This window comes from Macrobrachium nipponense, chromosome 13 (assembly GCF_015104395.2).
Source record: "Macrobrachium nipponense isolate FS-2020 chromosome 13, ASM1510439v2, whole genome shotgun sequence".
Lineage (NCBI taxonomy): Eukaryota > Metazoa > Arthropoda > Malacostraca > Decapoda > Palaemonidae > Macrobrachium > Macrobrachium nipponense.
The window spans coordinates 88143172-88168665 of record NC_087206.1 but is presented as its reverse complement, the minus strand read 5'-3'; the positions used below and the strand labels follow the sequence as shown (position 1 = coordinate 88168665).

The following is a 25494-nucleotide window of genomic DNA, read 5'->3' as shown; positions in this document are numbered from 1 at the left end:
CTTTCCATCTTTTCTTCTGTCTCCCTGGTCTCTCCTTCATCTCTTCAGAACTCCTCCATCAATCTCAAGCGTGTAATAGTAATACTTTCTACACACCTTCCTTCATCATATTCTTACAGAGTACACTCTTCAACTCATCCATGACTGGTTCTCCACCTTCACATTATTTCTATCTTTTCCATTTCCATTGCCCATTTTATTTTCACATATCTTAAACCTATCACATGCTTATCTCTCCTCATCCAATTCGCTCTGCAAACTCTTTCTTTTAATCTACGGATAAGAATAAAACCATTCACAGATATATCCATCCTTTAATAATATAGCATACATACCTTTGACATATATATATGTATATTTGGTATTAATATAGTAGCTATCACACCTCAAGTGTCTCAGCATTACTATCCTACTCCAGCACTAGCAATTATCACCCTAAAATTTCATTCAGAATATATTTATAAACAAGTAACAGTATCTGTTCATGTGAAATGCCCAGCAAAACACTCATAACTTTCAATTTAAAATAAATCATTCCAACAAGTTTGCTTCACCCATTAAACAGGTCATTAATTCATCAAGATACTTCTTTGGACAACAGTGCAGTGTTAATGCAACATTCTTTACAGTTTACATTCAATATTTCTCTATCTGGGTTATTATCAGATTAAAAAAATCTGGGAGCAAGAAATACATGAATGTGTATGTACTTTCTTTTCACTCATAAAACTGAATTCTATTGACAGAATCTCATTCGTTTATTACATTGGAATTCCTGCAACAAGAACCTTAATTGCCTTGCACATGACAACAGAAGAATGGTATGAACTTGGACATTCTTACAATTTTACTGATACAATTACTAACACCAACACCTTAAGTAACATTAAGGTGGTATAGAAAGTTAACTATGGCTTGTCAAATCATGACAGCAAAGTGACATTAAACTGTGGGTTAACCAAGATGGGAATCATGGTAGCAGCTCAATACTTTATTAGTGCAATGACAGCATTAAGATAAGTTTGGACCTTATAAAAATATTTTACTGTACATTCAAACAGAACTCCTAAAGGTTCATTATATAAATCTGAGAACCATATCACTTACATTAGCAACAAGATCCTTGAATATGTGCACATACTATTTGAGCCTCATATAACTTCTTAAAAGCACTGCCTTTATATATGTGTTAATATTAATAATCTTTATGGTATTATTCATTACCTTCACTTGCCATAAAGTATACAAAACCAAATGAAATGCTAGTATTACTGATAAATACCTGACTAACCTAGATAAGAACAGCACAAGTAAAAACACAAAAAAGCATCGTCAACAAAAGCTACATAGACAATTACCAAAATAGTAAGATTCCTTTTACTACAACTATACAGTAAGACTCTAATAAAAAATGTAAAAAAATATTATAAAGCTTATAAATAAAACATTGGTGAAGGAAAAATTTGATCCAATCAGAGCCTCCAGTTGCATCTTATATAATTTCATTCATCTGTAAGCAGAGCTAGCAATAAGTGAGATATAAAAAGCAAATGCAAAGTCACACTATTGGGAACATGTAGAGAATGAAACCAAGGGTATACTTGACACATACCCCTCAAACAATACAGGAGCAAGTATTTCATTTGCTGAGGAGGGGATTGTAGCAGCATTCTAAGCTGCAACAGGTATTGACACATAGTAAATAGGATATACTCATTTGTGTTTTATTAGTAAGATATGTTACTTATACAAGTATTCAAAAATAGCAAAGATCAGGTTAGTTAATAAGAGTTACTACACACATTACATTCAGTACTACCTATACGAATGTAAGCAAATGAAAAATGCAAATTACTGGATAATAGACAAAGACCATACTCAACACTAGGTGAAGACTTACAAAATTGATTATCTAAAACCTAATAATGTAAGGTACTGCTAATAGCAAACAACAGTAAAAATCAAATAAGTACAGTGCAACTTTCCATGACAAGAATCTGGTTCTCAACGTGGGTATTACTTAAACATTTTAAAACATACAAGTTAAAAGAATGAATTCATTACAAGGGCTATGTATTCACCATACAATTTCAAAACATGCAAAAAGCACCATATATCTTAACATAAGCCATGTTAATTCAAAACAATATAGCAATAACTTTTGAATAAAACCCACTTCATTATCACACAAGAACATTTTTTGGAAGTGACCTACTACAACAATACTTTATGATATCTAAACCTGCAAACTCAAAAGTTTTATAAGTGGATTCATGGGCTCTGCACTGGCTTGCAACCTTATGCTAGCATTTACCTACACAGAAAAGGGTGATGAATATAAGACTGAACTGCAGCCTACTAAAATACAGAAACAATGTCAGTTAAACAAATAAAACCATGGTCCCATATGGAAACATGCATTAAAACATGAGGGCTGTAGACTTCTAAAGTACTTCATCTTAGTCTGAATTCAACAGCATTAAGGAAATTTTTCCAGTAACAATATTCCTGACTGCAAATGACCTGGATTTTGTAATCACAATTATCCCTTTACCTATTTATCCATGCTGTATATGTCAGGAGTTGAAGAGAAAGCTAATGACAATCGAGAATAATAAGTTCTGCCACAGCACAGGATACATCACCATTATACTTTGTCAGGAGGCGTTCATTAACTTCCCTATTGTGAAACCCCATGTCTTCTAGTTGCTGCATTGGAGGTGCAAGTGGTGAGGATGTTTCCTTCTGAGAGGAAGAGAAAGAAACAATTATCAATATACTACTATGTATCCTTAACAAAATTAGATGCCATAATTTTCAAAACAAAAAATTAGATGTTAGGTAAATCTCTATGTACTTAACAGGTAGACATATTAGCTATTTATCTTTAAGTTTACAAGAAAAATTTTTACTTTTGACAAGAAAAGAAAGAATAAAAATTCAAAATATTTTTCTTAGCTTTTAACAACTATACTCATTCCTATAAGGTCATCAAAAGCTATCATTTAATATATATTGCTGTGATGCACATCTCAAGCAGACAACAGACATTTGCAAGAATACATAGGGAAAAGACCATTCTGTATGAATGGCCACTGAGATGTATTTATTTAAATTCATGAAACATTATTTACTTATTATCTTGGACTAGTACACAAAACATACTTTCAAAATTGTCTCCTGAAGCCAAAAATTAATAAAATGGTAAATACCAAAACTAAAAAATTAAAAAAGTTTCATCATACTTGTAATAAATGCCTATTGAACATGGTCCTCAGTACATACTGCTGTGTTTGCTGCATTAGAAATTTCTGAGACAGATTCTTCTGGCTGGGTTGCTACATCTGGAACTGGTGAAGACTGAGCTGGTTCTGGCGGTTCAATTGCTGGCTCTTCACGAGCATACACGCGTCCAGGAGAATCAGATGTTGGAGACAACATTTCCTGTAATTTAAAGAGATCCCCATTACTATTTCAAGAGTAACTACTGTTAATTCAAAAGATTATTAAAAAAATTCTAAATAACCTCAACAAATATGTAAAATTAGTTTTCTGTATTAATGCCACCTTGTTAAAACTGATGAAAACAAAACCAGGATTTTCACTCTTCCTGAAAATCACATACTAATTCATGATTGTTTTATACATGAAAACTTTGGCGCACATAAAGCAATTTGTAGTTAAAAACAAAATATGGCATAAAATCATCATCTTCACAATCATACCTACTAAAAAATTGCTCTTTTAACCGAACTTCCCTAAAATTGAGACACTTTAACAAATATGGAAATCAAAGTGTCAGCAGCAATGCTGATTATCTGCAAGCACTAAGACTAGAACACTTCAGTAAGAATGAATTTCTGTGAACAAAGATTAATTTTTCTAATCAACATTCTAAAGGGGATTACCTGTTACCTGCACGGTCGGAGAAGTTTAGATCTACAGTCGACGCCAAAAGAAAAAATTTTAGGTTGTAACATGCAAACAGAAAAAGGAATTGCCTGCTTTGTTTGATGGTGTCATTTTTTGCCTAATGATTTACCTCATCAATTCCCAGCCATACTCACGTGCAGACTTCTAGTATAACTGAAACTAGGCCTGACTGCAAAAGTAACAATTGTACGATACCCTGTAAGTTTATCAAAACATTATAATGATTGTTTACAGAAACACTTATGGGCCTTAATTTAGGACTTTTTTTTTAATTTATCTTTCTGTAATGTTCAACTGTTCAACTTTAAGAAATACCAAATTGTAAAAGAAACTAATGCGTATTTTCCCTTGGTTTTTAAAACACTCCTAACAACACTAGACAACACTCACAAATATTCTTTTTCCCAAAATGCAAACACTAAGTTGCTTAATCTTCCGATAACAAAGAAACCGTCTACATTTACAACCCCTGGGATCCAGGTGCAAGGTCAACAATTTTTGATACCCGACATATCTTCATTAGGGCAATCCCAAACACAACACCAAAACATAATATCAAGTTACTGAACAAGTAGATGATACCTAGTGCTTCTGGTGAAGACATCCTTGTTTTTACAATAACTACTGGCTTAGTCGACACAACGTTTATTATCTGAGCTATCTCACTAACTGTAGACCCCTAGAATTTGATACCACATAATCAAATGTCTATTTATTAACAGGTTTGTTGTCCATCCTTCCTGCCGTAGTTGTCTTCAACCTTTCAATGTCTATTCAAACTATGACTCCCAGTGTTAGTGTTGGTGTTCCGAGTTGGAGAAAAATCTGCACTGCTGCTACTGTGACAATGGACCCATGGAATCTTCTCACTGTTCGATAACCAGTTTTATCTCCCATAACTGCAATGCTGTCTTATACTCAGGTTAATTTGGAACAAGTAGTCTGTCTTTAAGCAAAATAATCATGTTACAAAGGTAAAGCTCTAAATATCTACTGACAATCCTCATGGAAAATGCCAAAAATGGTATCCTCTGTCATCTAATTGTTGGAAACTATCTATTAAAACCAACTAAATCTCAGTGATTTTTCATGGACTAAGAAATTATTGGGAAAGTTATTCGAGATTGTCATTATTATTAAAGTAATTGAACCAGACCACTAAGTAAAGATATATTTCAGGTACAACCCTTAAAAGTCAATTAACTGGATATAGTGCAAATGTTGATTCTGACAAAATTTCTTTCAAGGAATTGTTGGTAGTAAACCAGACAATCACAAATTTGTTTAATTGTACGTCTTGTTTTACATTCCCTGCCTTCTGGGATTGAATCAAGTGGGTTATTCAGTAAATACCAAGGATAACTTTCTTCATTTTATTATTACTATTGCTTTATTTATGATATAATAGAAAAAAAACTGAGTCTGCAACCCTATTATAAAGTACATATCAGGAATTTAATTTATACCTTTGTCTAATTCTGAACTATGATTAAAAAAAACTTTCCAACTGCATTTAAAACTAACTTCAATATATTCACAAGCAGAGTATGAATAAAATTCAAGTTTGTTATTGTATTATTGCACTTACCTGTAAAATTCACAAAGATGAGGAATAAGAAAAAAACATTTTGGTAAAAGCTGATGAAATAAACACGATCTGGAGACTTGCCTAAAACAGTTGACCATGGTGAGGACAGCCATTACAACATGTCACATACAATTATAGCTCACCGACACCAACCTGGTTTATACGAGTAATGAAAGACCGTGCTGTGTTCCATGCTCCGCGGACTAGATCCTCTGGAATGATGCTTACCAACTCATCTGGTAATGCACCCACAAGATCCACAGGCATCTGCGAAGTGGTGGGGCCTGTGGTTGACTCGGTAAATGAAGAGGTTACCCCATCACTATTTAAGCCACTGTGTTTGGTTTCTTTATGCTGTAAGGTAGATGATTAAAAAATTGACAAAATTGTAAACCTCCATGCATAGATCTTCGTATTTTTGTAATTTCAGCGAACTATACTTCTTAAGTCTATTGCAACCACAACCAACTTTCATTATATATTTTACAAAAACAAAAAAGCATAAGAAGAGATAATGTTCAAGATAACATAACACTCAATCTTTCTGTCTATCTCCTTTCATCCAGCCTTTCAGTATCCGTCAACATATAAACAGTACTGGCAGAAAGATCCTCTTTGCAGGCAGAAAGACTCTGCAAAGTATATTCTAAAAACCACAGCCAAATCAGTAAATCCTTTCCTTACACAGTCAACTACTTTGAAATTAAACCAATACACTCACCTGTGAAGAGTAGGGCTGTTCACAAACAACACTTCTCTGGCAGTTTGCTCCTGATACCCAGGTGCCAGGTTCTTGATCTTTTCTTGCCTGGTTACACTGATCCCCAGACTTGCTTTGAGAAGTTGAATACAAAAGATTAGTTTGAAGAGCTTCATTTGGGATGGCCATGAAAGGTTTCGTGTCTGTAGGAGGGTCTGGTAAAGAGGAATTGCTGCCTTTCTGAATCTGCATCTTGCTCTGTGTGTTTTCAGGATTTGTGCTGTCACTTTCTCGACTGACACTGGATGATCTTGAAGTATAACTGGGGTCATTGACAGGACATGTCAGATCCTCCGAGGAGTTGGACGCTACTGCTGTTGTTCTGTCATCTTCATCAGCAGTGAGAAAGTCTGGGCTATCTGGGCGATCAACTTCTTCTGGCCATGCAACTGGAGTCTTTGCTAAATCTGACTCATTTTCATTGCTTGCAGAATCTGCAAATACAGACAAAATAACACTTAACATTCAACAATACTGTATTTAAAAACTACAGCGAAAGTAGAAAAAATCTCAGGGATGCCCACACAAAAATAAATTGCTTATATATATACAACCTTACACAAGGGAGACTAAATGTGATCATGTACAAGCTCATTAAGTTTCATCTCTAAATTAGAATCTTAACAGAAAAGATAAGGAAAAGCAAAAACTGATGACACTAAAGCAGTATTTTTTTTACCATGGCAACTCCAGGATGACATACTTAACAGAACAAGATCTGTGTTTATATATACTTATGAAAGATTTTCTTTTCAGTAAAAAGAAAAAAACCTTCATATTACATTAAAAACAGAGATACTTTACAATAGCACTTCAAAAAAATAAAAACTGCAAACCTTGCACATAATATTATGCATTATAAATCATGAGGACAAGAACTCTTTTGATAAAGCATGATGACCTGACCCTAGCATATCAATATGCAATTGGAAAATTAATCAGTTATGGTTTAACTTTAGCACATGAATGAACACATGAAAATATGCAAATCAGTTTCATAAATGAGACTCCTCTACACCTATATGCAGCTTCATAATAATGGGAAAAAAAAAAGAATATTCCACATAAAACTGTTTCTTACCTTCATGCGCAGAATTCGTGTTGAAGCATTCAGGTAACTGTACAACGTAGTATTCGTGGTCAGAACCATCACTGTCTGATTCATTGAGGATCGCCTGATCTTCTGAATCTAATTCAGAGAAAGACCCACTAGACATACTGATAGAATCTGACTGGTTGATGAAAGATGTGCTCTGTTTGTCTGGAGATTTCATTTCCTGATCCTTGTGAATTAAACTCTCCACAGATTCCTTTGCCATTTCCTTCAGTGGAACCTGAGGGTAAGAATACAAAAATATACACTCCTTAAATTAAATACAATACTTTGTAGCATACCAAACACTGTCATCAGCTTCAGTTGTTACTATCAAACAAAAACTCTGCTTAGAATACTAATCTCACTAAAGTGTGGTGTTCATCTCTACAAGACTGAAAAATATATGGCAGCCATCATTAGCTATCTCAGTTTGCAACACAGAATGTGGCTGGAGAGTCACTGCACAGAATAATGTATTAATGCTTTGTTTCTGCTCATGGTATTATGTAACTCCTGTGAGCTATTCAATTATTTCAATAAATATGTCAACATTTCTAACTGATTTTTGCCTGCTCCTTTCCTGTTTAGCTAATGAGTTAAGGGAAATAATAGCTTCTAGCAAATACAGAACTGTGAAGAACTTACTACTTGTGCTTGTGATACACTTGGTAATAATTCAGGGGTTGATGAACCTGAGTCAACCACCTCTGCTTCCTCCTCAAAAGTGATCAGATCCTTCTCTTTCTTTTCCTCACTAGAAACATCTGGTTTGGCAGCACAAGACAATGTCAGCTTCTGAAGACCCTGTTCCAGTAAATTAAAATACCAAATTTAAAAAGCCATTTGTATTTTTCCTAGAATAAGAACCTACTTTCATAGATGGATAGTACTCAGCACAAAAGCATGCTGCAGCTACCTACTCACTTGAATAAACAACAAAGCCCATCAGTAGGCCTCTGAGTCACCCATGACCTGACCATTATTCAAACTTCAAGAAACAAGTTGTTACTATTACCACTAATCAGTCTTCAAAATATAAAATGTTAAACTTAACAAAATAAGGAACAGTCCAGTTCTCTCATTTTTACATTCATTGTCAATGGTGGCATTTACTTAAGAGAAAACACAGACCTCTATGCACTCTGCCTGAACTGGATCCTCTGCATCATAGTAGTTTTCAACAATGCCAAGATCATTCTGAGGACCAAGTTCTTCCCGAGGAGGAGTGATTATTTTCGATGTTTTAGAATCTTCATTTGGGTAATTTTCAAATATCGTTTCTCTGATACCATCGTGCAGAATGGCAGCAGAAAGATCATGCACCACCTAAGGATGAAATAAGTAACCAAATTCATATCAATCAGCTTAACCACAGCACTAAGCTCAAAATGAGCTTACAGCGCTGGAATGACAGTTAAATAAAATCATGTTACATAAAAGAGAATGGTGGTAACAAAAAAGGCAGACAATCAAAAAAATTTCTTTTTCAAGTACAGGGTAAGTAGTTGGTTACAATGAATACCCTTACAAAATATGTAATCTAAAAATAAGATTCTTTAAAAATTATTTCTATCCACTTATTTCTGTTTATGTACTTTCTGCCTCAATTCCTATCCAGTATAGATCTTTGCCTCTGTGCTTTTTCTTGATTCTAATGCACTTCTTGTAGGTCTTCATCCGGATATTTCCATTTCTACTACTACACTTGCTCACAGGTGGAAATTACCAAAACTCACACAAATTACACTTTATACATGAATACGTAAAAGTTTACAGAGCTAATGAAGTGCATGTGTTAGGAAAACATTTTCATAACCATAAGACATGTGACAAAAGTAAAGTTCTCTACACCTTACAAAATCACAAGTACATTAATAAAAAATAAATAACCTCAGAAATGTATAACTTACATCTCTTGAAAAAGATGGTTTGTTCATTCCGGTGTCATCCATCAATATTTTCTCCAGCTGTGACTCAGGTGCTCCTGAACCACTGGGTTCCTCTTCAACACGAATGGCACACCACATCTGATTACCAAAGACTCGTCCACGCTGACAAAATCGCCAGTGTGTAGCATACCATCCAGGTTCACCTGAGGATTATGATTTCATATAACCAATATCCACTATGAATTGCAGTCACATTACATACTTCCATCTGATAGCATCTTATAACAATTACAAGGGTTAATGCAATGCATTAATACCTCAAACAATTCATCTTGCATTCTACTATATTTTTAGTTTTACCTATTTATTAATCTATTAATCTATCTCTTTTTCTAATAACTCAGTCCCATGCAACAAAATTATTAACCCTTAAACGCCGAAGCGGTAAAATAAAAATTGTCTCCCGTGTGCCGGAGGTGTTTCGGAGTGAGCGCGGAAGCGGAAAAAATATTTTTTTCAAAAAATCACAGCGAGCTTAGTTTTCAAGATTAACAGTTCATTTTTGGCTCCTTTTTTTGTCATTGGCTGGAGTTTAGTATGCAACCATCAGAAATGAAAAAAATTATCATTATCATATATAAATAATGCAATATATGATAGCGCAAAAAAGAAATTTCATATATAATTGTATTCAAATCGCGCTGTGCGCAAAACGGTTAAAGGTAACATGTTACTTTTTTTTCGTTGTAATGTACACTAAATTGCGATCACTTTGTTATATACCACATTGTAAAACGATAAAAGCAACACAGAGAAAATATTATCACAAAATAATGCATGAATTCGTAACGCGCGGACGTAAACAAATATTTTTTTCAAAAATTCACCATAAAATCTAAATATTGTCCTAGAGACTTCCAATTTCTTTCAAAATGAAAACAAATGATTGAATATTACTATACTGTAAGAGTATTAGCTTACAATTGCAGTTTTCGACCATATCTGACGAGTTAAAGTTGACCGAATGTCGAATTTTTTTATATTTTTTATATGCAATTATTTCGGAAATTAGAAAAGCTACAACCTTCAAATATTTTTCGTTTTATTCTACATGAAATTGCGCACATTTTCATATATAAAACTCTATGAAATGCCTAATATGAAACGGAGCAAATATTCCGAGAATGGAACGTACGCATTTCGGAGATTTGTGGCGGAGAATCCGGGCGCGGAGGGAAGGAAAGTTTTTTTTTTAAATTCACCATAAATCTAAATATTGTGCTAGAGACTTCGAATTTGTTTCAAGATGAAGATAAATGACTGAATATTACTAGACTGTAAGAGTTTTAGCTTACAATTGCGTTTTTCGACCATTTCGGTAAAGACAAAGTTGATCGAACGTGGTTTTTTTTCTATTTATCGTGATTTATATGCAAATATTTCAAAAATAAGAAAAGCTACAACCTTTAATTATTTTTTTTTGTATTCTACATGAAATTGCGCACATTTTCATATATAAAACTTTATGTAACGGCTAATTTAAAATGGTGCAAACATTACCACAATCGAACGTATGATTTTTTCGGAATACAGCGGACCCCCCGTATTCGCGTTCTCCAGATTCGCGGACTCACACATTCGCGGATTTCTCTGGGGAACGTTTCCCCGCATTATTCGCAGAAAATTCGCACATTCGCTGTATTTTTCTATGATAAATATCCACAAATTCCTGGTTTTTTTTTATGAATTTCATCATAAAATGCACTTTTTGTGATAAAACTATTAAAAAACCAAGTATGAACATTTTTAGTGAGTTTTTCTTGAGTTTTAAGTAACAAAATAGGCTGTTTTTAGCATTTTCATAGGGGTTCCAAACATTCGCGGATTCTAACTATTCATGGGGGGGTCTGGTACGCATCCCCCGCGAATACGGGGGGACCACTGTAGTTACCGCGCGGACGTAAAGAAAATGTTATTTTTTCATAAATTCACCATAAATCGAAATATTGTGCTAGAGACTTCCAATTTGTTGCAAAATGAAGGTAAATGATTGAATATTACTAGAATATAAGCGTTTTAGCTTACAATTGCGTTTTTCGACCATTTTGGTAGAGTCAAAGTTGACCGAAGGTTGAAAATTTGTCACATCATTTTTTATATGAAAATATTTCAAAATTGATAAAAGCTACAACCATGGGTTGTTTTTAGTTGTATTGTGCATGAAATTGCGCACATTTCCATATATAAAACTTTATGTAACAGCTAATTTTAAAATGGTGCAAACATTACCACAATCGCATGTATGATTTTTTTCGGAAGAGTTACTACGCGGGCGTCAGGAAAAAGTTTTTTCATAAATTCACCATAAATCGAAATATTGTGCTAGAGATTTCCAATTAGTTGCAAAATGAAGGTAAATGATTAAATATTACTAAAATATAAGTTTTAGCTTACAATTGCGTTTTTTGACCATTTCGGTAGAGTCAAAGTTGACCGAAGGTTGAAATTTTGGCACTTATCGTTATTTTTATAAAAATATCTCAAAACTGATAAAAGCTACAATCATGAGTATTTTTTCGTTGTATTCTACATAAAAATGCGCACATTTTCATATATAATACTCCATGTAACGGCTAATTTAAAATGGTACAAAAATTATGTCAAAGTGACAAAATAATTTCTGAGATGTGTAACAGATACTTTTTAGTGCGGCAAGAAAGAAATTCGCGCTTGCGCGCCTGCGTAATGATTGTAAACAAAACAACACCTTGATCCGTGAGCTCCCAGCATCCCCCAAGGCGCGTGATTCAAGAGTTTTCGGCTGGTAGGCCTAAAAGTATTTTTCCGCGAATTTTTAAAAAACTTTTGTATGTAGACATAAAATACGTCCAGTCGGCACCCGAGAGACAAAAAATGTCGACGTAAAATACGTCCAGTCGGCGTTTAAGGGTTAATGTACTTCACGTATGAATAACTCAATATTCACGGAAAAAACTTACTGGGGGCTGTAAACGTAATCGAGATGTCGCCCTCTTGTCCAGGTTCTAGAGGTGGGCACACCACTCTCTTCATAGATGGCTTTAGTTTCCAGCCAGCTGGAGAACCACGGAAGCGAACCTGACTCCACTTGCAAAGAGTTGTCTGAAATACAACATTACATTTCAATATGTGATAAAAAAAAAAAGTTATGTATCATTCACAAAATTGTAAAATGATGGCAGCTAATAACTGAGAAAATTACCTTCTCATTCCAAGGCATAACTCCATTATTGACAACACGCCATGTTTTAACAAACTCTTTTCCTGGGTGTACGACAGAGCCATCAGGGTATGTGATATCCCTCAGATAAAGGGCATCATAACCTCTTGTCATTGCCCCCACTGCACAATCACTTGTGGAATCTTCAGCCAAGGCTTCTAGTTCTTGCAATGCTGCATGTAACAGGGAAGCATCAACTGGGAAGCACTGATGGGAAAAAATAGGAAATAACTTTTATAAATCTACTGGAATTGGTATCTGAATACAATATTCAGGCCAAAGGCTAAGTACTGGGAACTATGAGGTCATACAGCACTGAAAACCCTATTGGAACAATTGTTAGGAGAGGGTGACAAGTACAACAGGAGAAAAAAGTATAGTAGGAGGGATGAAAATACCAAATTTTTCAAGAAGTTTGTATTTTTCCTAGGTATAAGAACCATAACTTTCGTAAATGGAGTGTCATAAACTGTACTGTACAAAACAATTTTTTCAACATTAATGAGAAACTTGAGGGTCTTCTTTTCAAGTTATTGCTTCTTTAGTTCAGTAAGTGGTATCCAAGTTGCTGCTAAGAGTCATGAAAGACCTTGTATATAAAGAGTTCCTGTCTAGATAATCATCTAACCTTTACAAACAATAAAGGGACCAACTACATACTGTGTGAAAAAGAAAAGGTGACAAATTTATATGAGCATAAACATAACCTACCTTGTTATCAATATTGATCTTCTTGGCCTTGCCAAATTTTTGATACCCAGCTTTTCTCTCACTGCGACGTTGCTGTCTTTGCTCAGCTGACATAAATCTCTGTTGCTTGTCTACCATCTTCCTAAGTTTGCTGAGCTCCTCCTGAGAGCAAAACTGCTTCTTACGGAGACCTTCCATCTTGGCAAACACCTTCTCTTGAGTGCGACTAGCCCTATCCATTTCATCAGCATACCTGGAAATCGAACCTCTTACAGAAGAAAAAGTTCACATAATAAAATGTCATCAGATAAACATTCACTGTGAACAATACTTGGAATAAGGCAATATACAAAGTTTCTAAACATTTACAGATGTAGACATGAAATAAAAAAAGAAATCACATCCTTTGAAGTCAATCAAACAACAAAAAATTACATACTTTGAAGTCAAATTCAGTTTTTTCCTCTCAATTTTCTCCTGCCTCTTCAGGAGTCTGCCTTCTTCTTTGGCAAGTCGTTCCTCTTCTTTGATAAGCTTCTTCCTCTTTACACCCACACATTTATCTTCTTTCTTCTTGCCCTTGGTGTTATCTAAATTCAGGGTGTCAACACTCACATCTTCGTTCTCACAGTCCTTCTTTGTAACTTCTCCATCAGCATTCTCACTCCCAGTACCAAAGTAATTCTTGAATCCAACATGGCTGACTTCTGAGGTATCAGTTTTATTGAGTTCTAACTGTGCCTGAAGTCTATAACCTATAAACAAATCAATTTTAAAAGCAAAAAGGCAAACAAATAAATAATAAAATATAGAAATTCTGTATACATACTGTACATTATCAGACAACAAAATTACCACAATTGATGAAATGAAAATGGACTATGATGTTCTCATACAGGTACAGAATAATCTCAATGCTACAGACTGAATGTTACTTAAATGACAATTTGTCGAAAATTGCATTTTTCCTAACTATACAAACCTGAGGTCCTTTAACAATAGGAAGGTAACTAGCGGCAGCTGGGACGGTCGTAAGCTTCGAACAAGGGTAGAACGGTAGTTAACTGCTTGTCCGATTGTGCGCGCGCCCGCGCGCCCGAGAGGTGAAGAATCACTTTTGCTTTAGGCCCATGCAAAAAGTTGCAGAGTGAGGGGTGGCATGAGGTAGGACTATATGTAAAGAACCTCAGGTTTGTATAGTTAGGAAAAATGCAATTTTCGACAAATTGTCATTTGTTCCAATACGTAATACAAACCCTCGGTCCTTTAACAATAGGAAGACTCACTTCTTGGTGGGAGGAATCTGAGTCTTTTTGGTGAACAGACTGGTGTTCGTCCAACCCTGGAGTGCCTCCCTGGTCGTAAGAGCAAGGGAGGGATCCAAACCTCTGTCCGATTGATCGGGGTGTGCACCGCAGGATCAATGGTCAGACCTCTGGGCCAAGTACTAAGAGAGAGGCAAGCGTATCTCTTCGTACCAGCAAGCAAGAACTTGTTCCTGTTTGCAAGAGACAATCATAAAATGATGGGTTTGTCTCAAATTGGCATCCACTTCCTCCCCCTTGTTGGAGGAAGTGGTGGATATTTACTCCTATCCCTACTGAAAGGGATAGGATGGTGCTCTATTGAGTAGCTCACCTGCATCTCGTCCTTACCTAGCAGGGTGACGACCGTGTCCCTCTACCCAGAGGTAGAGGGAAGAAAAAGATGGGAAGAGGAGCCAGTCACACTCTCATTCCTCATCCATTCTTACGGTCACACCAGGACTCGATGCTGTTCAGCCTGCGAGGGTCTGGGTTAACTACACAACGTGTTGAGCAACCACCACGGTTCCCAGGGAAAAAGATCCAAGGAACTGTGGGCAATATCCCGAAGGTAGAAGGGGGTGCATGCGGTCCGGTTGGACCAGGCGCCTGCCTTCCATTACCTGCGCCACGGAGAAGTTCTTGCGGAACGCGAGAGAATGATGAAGAGGCGTCCACACTCATCCTGGGTGTCGAGTTTCTTCAGACAGCTCCGTCGCGCCTTCACAGGACAAAGCAGCATAGCCTTCGTATCGGAGGCGGTGAAGTCCATTAGGGAGGGTATTGTGAAGGACTCGAACCAATCGTCAGTTACCGAAGGGTTCTGAGTCTTCGCTACGAAGATCGGTACGAAATCGAGCGTCACAAATCCCCATCCCTTTGTGCTTGACTTCTCAAGAGAAGTCATGCAGTTACCTAAGACGAAAAGAAGGGAATAGTCGTATGACCTATCCCTCTTCTCGACTTTGGTTATGTACAGTACTCATACTGACAAGCTATTAAGACGAAGTAATGATTGCTCTGTAACAACCGAACTAAGTCCACAGCATAGTTCGTAACTGACTCGGGCGCTCTGACAGCTGCCGACTGACTGGTTCGGAATCAGTAGAGGCAAGTTGTCCAAGCATCCGGGTAAGTCACGTGACCTTCGTCCTTTAAAGAGTTATGCTGAGAGACCAAACAAATAAAATATTTGTTAGTCACCGATGCCGGACGGCGCGGCGATGATTCTCTTAATGCATAAGCTCAAAAGGCGAAAGTCAATTGCCTTCAAAAGACCGAGGTCCCTGATGGCAAGAAAATCTCATAGACGTTGAATCTCAGCTTAAGGAGAAACAACACTATGTGACGTTGAAGACGAAGGTAGGCAATGAATGCAACCTACGTCTTCCAGCTGAATCGAGAGAAGGAATCTCAAGATTCTAACCTGTGCTTACAAATGACTGAAAACGCTAACCGCCATTTCATTGCTGTCCGGTGTGCAGTGAAAGCGGGCGTTCTTCAGTAATGAAACACAGGGGAGAGCCGCCTGAAGAACTGCTTCTCATGGGCTGAACGTTTGGAAGTAGAGCTGGCAGGTGTGGGAGTAGGCGATGTCTTTCAATACATCTGCTAATCCGGGGTGAACAATGAACAATTGTACACCTCCGAATACAAGATATTTTGAGGACAAACTCAGATTCCGCAAAAATCATTCGCATTATCGAGATACGATGCAGCAAGAGACTATTACAGAATTCTGTTACCGTGCGGTAAACAGAAAGATGAGTCGAATAGATATCTCTGTTTAAAATTCTCGCAATACCGAAGACGATGAATACTAGCGTCACAGCAGTAGATGGTCATTCATGTATGCGAGAATCCCCGTTAATCAGAGACTTAAGTCCGTGATTGTTGGGCAGAGATACGGTTGGTATTCAATCAAAGCAGGTGAGAAAGACATAACCAACCTTCCATCTCGAAGCGACAGCTGGTACTGAAATGCCTCGGGCAATTCAATACGCAGTAGCTGTCGCTGACTCGTCATCCTGAGTTGCCAGTAATCCTTTCCACGAAGGAATGCGTTCGGCTAGAACCACTGAGCATAAAAAGATATGCTCGAGCAATTATATTTATGCGAAACGAATTTCGGTAAATATAAAAGCTTAAATGGTGTTGTTGTGACAACACCATAAGTATATAAAATTGAAACTGGAAACTCCTGGGAGGTTGCAGGCAACCCCGAGTTGCAGTTCAATTAGAATACTTTTCGTCTAAGTCGCAATCCGTAGAATAACCAGGATATGCGCCTACCCTCGGACCATTCAACTGCTTAGCAGAATCATGTCGCGAGGTTAATATACGTAGTATATTTGTAGGATTCTGAACAACGATCTCCATCCTAAATTCTTTCCTTCAAGAAAACAAAATAAGGATTGGAGATCGACCACCTTCGATCTCTATCAAAGAGAGTGAAGAAGTCTTCCTCGAAGGAAAGCTTCAATGGTGAACAGAATACTAAGACGATAGTTCAAGCCAAACTGGATATTCCCGTCCGTTCTTCTCTATTCCAGGTTGGTCGCCTACTGTGAGATAGTCTTCTTTCAGCAGCAGTCTTCTTCCTAATGCTAGAAATTCCAGGAATTTGAGCATAGGCGAGGTTCCCGATTATCGTGTAACATATCGGGGATTCTCGTCTCGCTCACTTTGGACCGTGGTCTCGCCTAAGTGTTTGGAGATCGTAAGAATCTCTAACACTCTGAATGCGCTAGAAATTCCGTAGAATTCTAAGCAGTCTGCGAAACCCCCACCGAATTTGTCAAACGATATCGGCTGGTGGTCCTCTCGATTCCCGTAGAAATCGAGAATGGGGCAGGATCCCTCCTCAACGACCGGGGCTTACGTCAGGTAGGACCCGAAGGTCCCCCCACCCCCCGGTAGCGCAGTCCCCAACGTGGGATCCTACAGAGAAATCTCTGTAGGATCCCTCCCCTTTCCCTCGTAGCCGTAAGGAGAGAGGGAATGGGGGAGGAATTGGATACTCGCTCGCCTTCCCAGTGGAACTAGCAGTTGGAGAAGAGTAGGAGCAGCCATCACCTTGCGGCGATGGCCTCTCAGAGTCTGGGAAAACGTATCGTTAGGAGAAAACGTTTTCCCGAGGAGGGTTACGAACTCTCACTGTAGGTAAGGGTCTGCCGCCACTGTGAACGTCGTCTGGGTGGGGCTGATCGACACCTGACAGGAGAGAGCCGATACCGTCCTCCGACTCATTCTAGTCCTCGTCGAGGTCGAAACCTCTCAGGAGGACCGAAGGAGTATTAAATACGGTGTCCGAAGACACGTAGAAACGCCGCTGTCGCAGTAGAGGAGGTGGAAGTAGCTTGATCGACCGGCCAGAACTGAGAGAGCCTTCTTGTCCGGAGACGAGAGACTCTGGTTCAAGACAGAATCGGCAAGCTCCGATCGCGGCAAACCCACCGTCGGTTTGGGTTCCCTCTCGGGCCCCAAAACGACTCGAGCAGAGACATGGGCTCTGCTGGTGGGAGCGGCGATCCTTCCCCAGGTCGTTGTGCTGACGAATCAGTGCAATAACCTGGGCAAAGTTACTCTGAATCTCGGAAGTTACAGCGTCTTGAGGAGTAGGACCGTCCAGTCCCTCCAACAAGAGCAGCTCCCAAGACTCTCCTCCTTCAGAAGAAGGATCAGCAACAGATCCCTGACGGTTGCCTCCAATCACTTGCGCATACGTCCTGGCTGGTCCTAAGACCAAACCTGGCACGTGCGGCGTCGTGACGGGATCGTGAGCGGCGCATCTCTCACGATCACTCCTATATACCTTGCTCTTCCTGGCGTATGCCGAGGAAGTTGAAGGTATCGGAGAGACATAACTGACGCTCCCCCCCCCCCCCCCCTGACGGTCGCCTCCAATCACTTGCGCGTACGTCCTGGTTGGTCCTAAGACCATACGTGGCACGTGCGGCGTCGTGACGGGATCGTGAGCGGCGCACCTCTCATGATCACTCCTAGCTACCTCGCTCTTCCCGGTGTAGCCCGAGGAAGTTGAAGGTAGTGGAGAGACAGACCTGACGCTCCCCCCCCCGCTCGCTGGCAGGACCAGCGTACGTGGGGGGCTGCAGCCGATCAACAACCCGCGGTGGGGATCGATCTGCAGGCCTGGCCGTGCCGCTCACCTGTGGCGAGCGGCTCGACTGAGCACGTCGACCCCGGTCCCGTGCGTCAGACGAGCTGCTGCTGGTCACCGTATCCGCCCGGTCCCTGTGGGAGCGGCGGTCAGGTGACCTGCAGAGCTCGCTTTCGCGGTGAGACCGGTGAGCGTCCTCGCGGCACGTCAAACCGCTGATACCAGCCGAGGCTGGTACCGTTGGTCGAGGGGACCTGGGGGACCTCTTCCCAGCCTCAACCCGTGGCCGGTCAGAGACCGTCACGTCCACCCGAGGTACCGGCTGGTCGCTACGAGAGCGGCCGCTGGCCTGGCGAGAGTCACCTGAGCGGCTCTCGACAGTCTTCTGCTCCGTGCCTCGGTCATGATGCTGAGCGAACTCAGGCGTCTTAACTTTGGCTGCACGGTCACCCGAAGGAGACCGTACACTCGGAACTTCTCGCGGACGAGAAACCGAGCCGGTACCTGGCTTAGCAGCAGAGCTGCCAAGACCAGGCGAGGGTGTACCAGCGGTAGCCAGCACATCCTTGGTCCCCGTCTTCTTCTTCTTCTCAGAAGGGGAGACGGGCCCCGTTCCCGAAGGAACAGGAGGACCAGCAGAAGAACCCCCCCGTCACACCGGAGTGTGACGAGCCCTTCGAAGTTCCCGAAGGAGTCTTCTTAGGGGGAAAACCCGGTTACCAGCTGGTCGCTGCGAGAGCGGCCGCTGGCCTGGCGAGAGTCACCTGAGCGGTTCTCGCCAGCCTTCTGCTCCGTGCCGTGGTCTTGGCGCCGAGCGAACTCTGGCGCCGAAACTTTGGTTGCACGGTCTCCCGAGGGAGAGCGTACACTCGGGATCTCTCGCGAACGAGAGACCGAGCCGGAACCTGGCGTAGCGGCATCGCCGCTAGCACCAGGCGAGGAAGTACCAGAGCTAACCGATACTCCTCTGGTCCCCGTCTATCTCTTCCTTACGGAAGGGGAGACGGGCCCCGCTCCCGAAGGAGCAGGAGGACCAGCAGAAGGACCCCCCGTCCCACCGAGGTGGGACGGGCCCTTAGAAGTTCCCGAAGGAGACTTCTTAGGGGGGGAGGCAGCCTTCTTCTTCTTCGGCTTATGGACCTTAGAAGTCGAAGGGGAAGAGGCAGCAGCAGACGAAGACGAAGATGACACCTTCCTCTTCTTCGTCAGCTCACGCAGGACAGTCGTCAGGTCCTCCATCCAGGCCGGAGTCGGGCCTATTGCCGAAGCAACACGGCCCGACTGCACCTGTCCGGAAGGACCTGGGACTGGGGAAGACACACCATGGGCAGGACCAGCATGGACAGGCGCAGGAACCAGAGCGACAGGAACAGCAACCAGCTCAGGAGCGGCAGGAACAGCGGCAGCGGTAAACACAGAAGGGACAGCCAAGCCAGTAGCGGGAACCACATCAGCGACAGGTACGGCAGGCCCAGCCATCGCCTCGTAGAATCATCGGCAGCCAGCGGGAACCTGGGTACTGGCGGCCGGTCCAGGGGCGAGCTGCTGGAACAGCGGAAGTCTGGGGCAGGCAACACGAAGAAAACACAGGCGGCGGCGGCATACCCCTCCTCGGTACGGCGGCGACCGGCCCTAGAAGCGGCAGACGGCGTCACCGACACAGCATGGGGAGTGTAGACCAGCGGGGGGAAGCAGCATAAGCGGCCGTGGAGGTTGTAGTGGAGACCGCTCCAAGGTCACCGCCCCAGACCTCGCTAGACGCTGCAGCAGATCGTGGATGCTAGGCACGCCCTGCAGCCGCAGTGGCCCATACCTGTCCAAGGTCGTCTCCCACGGATGTAGCACCTGCGGTAGCACAGACAGATTAGTAAGAGGGGTTCCCTCACGCACGGGGGGGAGACATGCCCCACCCCGAACGCAAGGAAGACCCCAAATACAAAATACAACGAAGAAGCTGAGCGGGGGGCAGGAAGGAAGACGAAGAATCGGATACCAAGGGAGTCGCGGGAGAGCTTTCCGACGACTTCCTGGCAGACCCTCGCTTCCCCTACCCCCGCACAGCAGTGAAAAGTAATATGAAAATGAAACAGAATACTGCCCTTGTGATTCACTTCATAGAACTTAAAGGGGAAAAGATATCAATTCCCGGGTAAGAACGGAAACTTGATAAAAAAAAAAAAAAACCAAATAATATGATTGCTATCATAAAAATATATATGAAAATGAAACAGAATACTGCACTTGCGATTTCACTTTCACAGAAAATAATCGTAAGGATCAATTCCCGGGTAAGAGCGAAAATTGATCCAAATTAAATTTATGCAAATAAATAAATTAAAATGAAAAGAATACTGCATTGCGAATCCACTTTCATTGCATTTTATCATACAAAATAAAAGGCTCGTGCCAAGCGCAATCACGCTCTCGGTAACGAACGCACAGGGCAAAAATATAATGAAAAAAGTACTTACATTTTTCAATTACACACTTTCGCCCAAATACATGACTCGGCGCGAGCGTCGGCACCGAGACATAATTCAAGGGTTCAATTCATGAAAAGAGAGGAAATCGCCGCATCTACGGCGATAGCTCCATGTTGGTTCATAATTAAGTAATGAAAATGAAAACAGTGTACTTACAGTTTCATTTTCAAGTCAAACAAACCATTAGTAGAAAACACAATATAAACAAAGCATACGACGATGAAGCGGGCAGAGAGCGATGACGAACACGTCCTTCACACCCGCGGCCGAAAGCAAAAGTGATTCTTCACCTCTCGGGCGCGCGGGCGCGCGCATGATCGGACAAGCAGTTAACTACCGTTCTCCCCTTGTTCGAAGCTTACGACCGTCCCAGCTGCCGCTAGTTACCTTCCTATTGTTAAAGGACCGAGGGTTTGTATTACGTATCGGAACAACTGCCAAATAATGATCTTCTCATGTATAAAACTACTTACTGTATAAAGCAATGAGATTTAATGAAAGGACATATTTATGGTTTATGTATAAAGTTGAAAAGTAAAAGAATAAATACATCAGTGGTTCTCCTACCAACTAAAGCTACCAAAACACTACACAACTCATATCTTACCATGCGATTCCACCTGATTAGATGAGGGTTGCACACTGTTATTCTTGAAGGCTTCAGTAACCTTGGAGAACACACGTTCACTAATTTCTTCACATATCTCTGCACGAAACTGTAATGCACATACAAAATAAAATTTAAATTGATTCCTGGAAATACAAAATACACTTACTTTACATATTTCCTATGTAGTTTACATTTAAGACTCAAATTGCAACTCTTCTTAGGGTCAATCTGAAATGCCGAGAGTATAACAAAGAGGGAAAGAGTTAAGAGGATGAAAAGCCAAGGTAAAGACAAAGTGCCTTCAATTCAGTTTGTAAGGCACACCATGCAGCAACTCTTTTTAAGGAAAATAATGCCAAATCGTTACCTATGACATATTTTACCATGAACAACTTGAAATAAAAAGCTATTAGAAAAAGAATCTTCTGAAAACTATGCAAGACCTACTGAAAATGCACAAGATACAATCTTTCATAATCATAAATGTTCAAGGAGGCAGTTTAAAGGGGCAAACTCTTTTCTATGGATTATAACATACAAGACCTTTACAAAAGTACTTTTACAAATAGTATAACTGAAAACTTAGTAAAGGTTTATCTTTAGATGACAGACCAGCTAACTGCTACAGAAACCTGGGACCAAAGGAGATAAAAAAAATTAAAAACATTGTACGCAAACTTTTATAAACAAGATTTCACAAATATTTCATCACTGACACAAACGACTATTTTGTATGAACAACCGTCTTTACTTTTTACATATCTAAAATTAATAGGTATAGAGTTGACCTACTACAGTGCTCCCCCCCTTTTACGCAGTATTAGGTTCCAGAACCTGCAGTGGAAATGCAGAAACTGGGGAAATGCAAAAATCCCTTCTAAAATTCCTCATAACTGCTAAATACCCAGTACCCCATAAACAGAAATGCTTATAACTGTCTATTTTAACATTTCACTGCTTAATCTGATAGTTCAAACAAAAATATATACCTTGAATTATCATACTAAAACAATTTAATACCATTCCAAACAAAACTACACCCACAAACTATCATCCCAAAACATCCTAAGACATCTTAGATTAGTAACATTTTACAACTGTTACTATTAAGTATATAAATGTTTACAACAATGATTTACTCATTTTAAAATATTAATATTAATGTAAAAAGCAAAATATCTATAAAATGTTTAATACAAATTAAATAAATATGTTATTGTTATTATACAATTAAGTTTGTTCATACTTACCTGGCAGATATATATATAGCTGTATTTTCTGAAGTCCGACAGAATTTCAAAACTCGCGGCACACGCAGTGGGCGGCCAGGTGGTAGTACCCATTCCCGCCGCTGGGAGGCGGATATCAGGAACCATTCCCATTTTCTATTCATATTTTTATTAATGCCACTGTCTCCTGAGGGGAGGAGGGCGGGCAATTTAATTATATATATCTGCCAGGTAAGTATGAACAAACTTAATTGTATAATAACAATAACATTTTGTTCATGCCACTTACCTGACAGATATATATATAGCTGAATCCCACCTTCGGATGGTGGGAAGAGACAGAATAGGATTTTTTAGGAAACTTAAATTAAGTAGATGATATACATCTTGGTTCCTCACCTGTTAGCAAAGTAGACTCTGTGATTACTGTCACTTAAGGCTGCTTTTGCTTAAATCAGAGTTGCCAGCCAGGTGGAGACCTGTAGTGCTGGTGCGCTCTGGATGATCTGTCAACGGGTACGAGACCTCAACGTGACAAGACCATCGAGCCATACATATGAGGGCAACGAAGCAACTGACCACCACCTGACCAACTATTCAAAAAAACCCTTAAAACTAACTAAAGGATGGGAGATCTTCACATAAGACTCACCACAACCTAAAAACACAACAATAAAACTAACCTAAGCCTAACTAAGGGATAGGGAAAGAGCTACTTCCGGACCCCAAGACTGTGTCCGCAGAAACGTATGGCCCCAGTGAATTACAGTCGTCATAAATCGTTCTCACATCCCTTAGGTAATGTGAGGCGAAGACGGAGTTACTCCTCCAAAGGTGCAATCAAGAATGTCCTTGATTGACATGTTCTTTTGGAAGGCAAGAGAGGTAGCGACAGCTCGAACTTCGTGAGCTTTCACTCGTAAGAGGCTCAAATCAGTCTTCTGGAAAGATGAATGAGCCTCCTTAATGACGTCCCTTAGAAAGAAAGCAACAGCATTCTTAGATAAAGGTAACTCTGGTCTCTTCACAGAGCACCAGAGATTACCTGAGGGACCTCTTACCTCTTTTGTTCTATGTACATAGAACTTGAGAGCCCTGACCGGGCACAGGGCTCTCTCTGGTTCTTGGCCCACCAGACTTGACATACCCTTGATCTCGAAAGTTTTCGGCCAAGGATTCGAAGGATTTTCATTCTTCGCCAAGAAAGTTGGGTTCAAAGAGCAGACAGCATTGTCTCCTTTGAATCCCACTAAATTACTAAACGCTTGAATCTCACTAACTCTCTTAGCCGTCGCAAGAGAAGTTAGGAAAAGAACCTTCCTTGTCAAGTTTCGAAGAGACGCTGCCTGAAGCGGTTTGAAAGGACTTGACATAAGGAACTTAAGAACCACGTCAAGGTTCCATGACGGAGGTCTCATTTGAGGAATCTTCGAAGTCTCGAAAGATTTTAAAAGGTCATGAATGTCCTTGTTGTCAGAAAGGTCAAGGCCTCTGTGCCTAAAAACCGCTGACAACATGCTTTTATATCCCTTGATGGTAGGACCGCTAATTTCTGCACATTCCTGAGAAAGAGCAGAAAATCAGCTATCTGGTTCACAGAGGTCGAGGAAGAGGAAACTCCCTCCTTTTTACACCATGCCCTGAAGGAAGCCCACTTCGATTGGTAAACAGCTCTTGTGGAAGCACGTCTTGCATTTTTGCGATTGCTCTCGCAGCTGCTTTCGAAAAACCTCTCGCTCTGGCCAACTTTTCGATAGTCTGAACGCAGTCAGACCCAGAGCGGAGAGGTTTTGGTGAAACCTTTCGAAGTGAGGCTGTTTGAGTAGATCTTTCCTCCAGGGCAATGTCCTTGGAAAGTCTACAAGGAAAGACATGACCTCTGTGAACCATTCTCTCGCTGGCCACATCGGAGCGATCAGGGTCAACCTCGTCCCTTCTGAGGCCGCAAACTTCCTCATGACTTCCCCCAAAATCTTGAATGGTGGGAAGGCGTACAGATCTAGACCCGTCCAATTCCAAAGCAACGCGTCTACAGCGATCGCTTCTGGATCCAGGACCGGGGAGCAATAAAGAGGAAGTCTCTTGGTCCTTGACGTCGTGAATAAGTCGACCAGAGACGTCCCCACAACCTCCAAAGGTCTCGACACCACGTCTTTGTTCAAGGTCCATTCCGTCGGTAGGATTTGTTCCCAACGACTGAGAAGATCGGCCCTGACGTTTTGCACTCCTGCAATGAACCTCGTCAGGATTGTCACCTTTCTTCTCTTCGCCCACAGCAGAATCTCCCTCGCCAGGAAAAACAAAGTTCTGGAGTGTGTTCCTCCCTGATTTTTCAAATAAGCGAGTGCTGTGGTATTGTCTGAGTTTACCTGAACAATCTTGTTCTTCAAACTCCTTTCGAAGAAACCTGCAGAGACAGAAATATTGCTGCAAGCTCTTTGACATTTATGTGCAGGCTACCTGTTCCCCTCTCCAGGAGCCTGACACTTCCTTCCCTCCTAGTGTTGCTCCCCAGCCCGTGATGGAAGCGTCG

At 40.6% G+C, this 25494-nt stretch overlaps 1 protein-coding gene across 5 annotated transcripts in view; it reads right to left on the bottom strand.

The window, feature by feature from the left end:
• Nucleotides 1–300: 300 nt before the first annotated feature.
• Nucleotides 301–25494, bottom strand: part of LOC135225174 (uncharacterized) — an 83629-nt gene continuing 58435 nt past the window's right edge. For 2 of the 5 annotated variants that reach the window (XM_064264433.1, XM_064264437.1), the window contains exons 6-18: nucleotides 21730–21838; nucleotides 13655–13970; nucleotides 13237–13483; nucleotides 12508–12732; nucleotides 12266–12407; nucleotides 9288–9469; nucleotides 8509–8703; nucleotides 8023–8181; nucleotides 7363–7615; nucleotides 6243–6715; nucleotides 5675–5875; nucleotides 3286–3444; nucleotides 301–2745 (exon numbers count right to left, since the gene is read on the bottom strand). In XM_064264433.1, the coding sequence (XP_064120503.1) occupies nucleotides 2596–2745; nucleotides 3286–3444; nucleotides 5675–5875; nucleotides 6243–6715; nucleotides 7363–7615; nucleotides 8023–8181; nucleotides 8509–8703; nucleotides 9288–9469; nucleotides 12266–12407; nucleotides 12508–12732; nucleotides 13237–13483; nucleotides 13655–13970; nucleotides 21730–21838 (2811 nt within the window). In that variant the 3' untranslated portion in view covers nucleotides 301–2595. Of the gene's footprint in view, nucleotides 2746–3245; nucleotides 3445–5674; nucleotides 5876–6242; nucleotides 6716–7362; nucleotides 7616–8022; nucleotides 8182–8508; nucleotides 8704–9287; nucleotides 9470–12265; nucleotides 12408–12507; nucleotides 12733–13236; nucleotides 13484–13654; nucleotides 13971–21729; nucleotides 21839–25494 lie in introns of all 5 variants that reach the window. The other 3 variants (XM_064264435.1, XM_064264434.1, XM_064264436.1) reach the window with 3 other exon arrangements.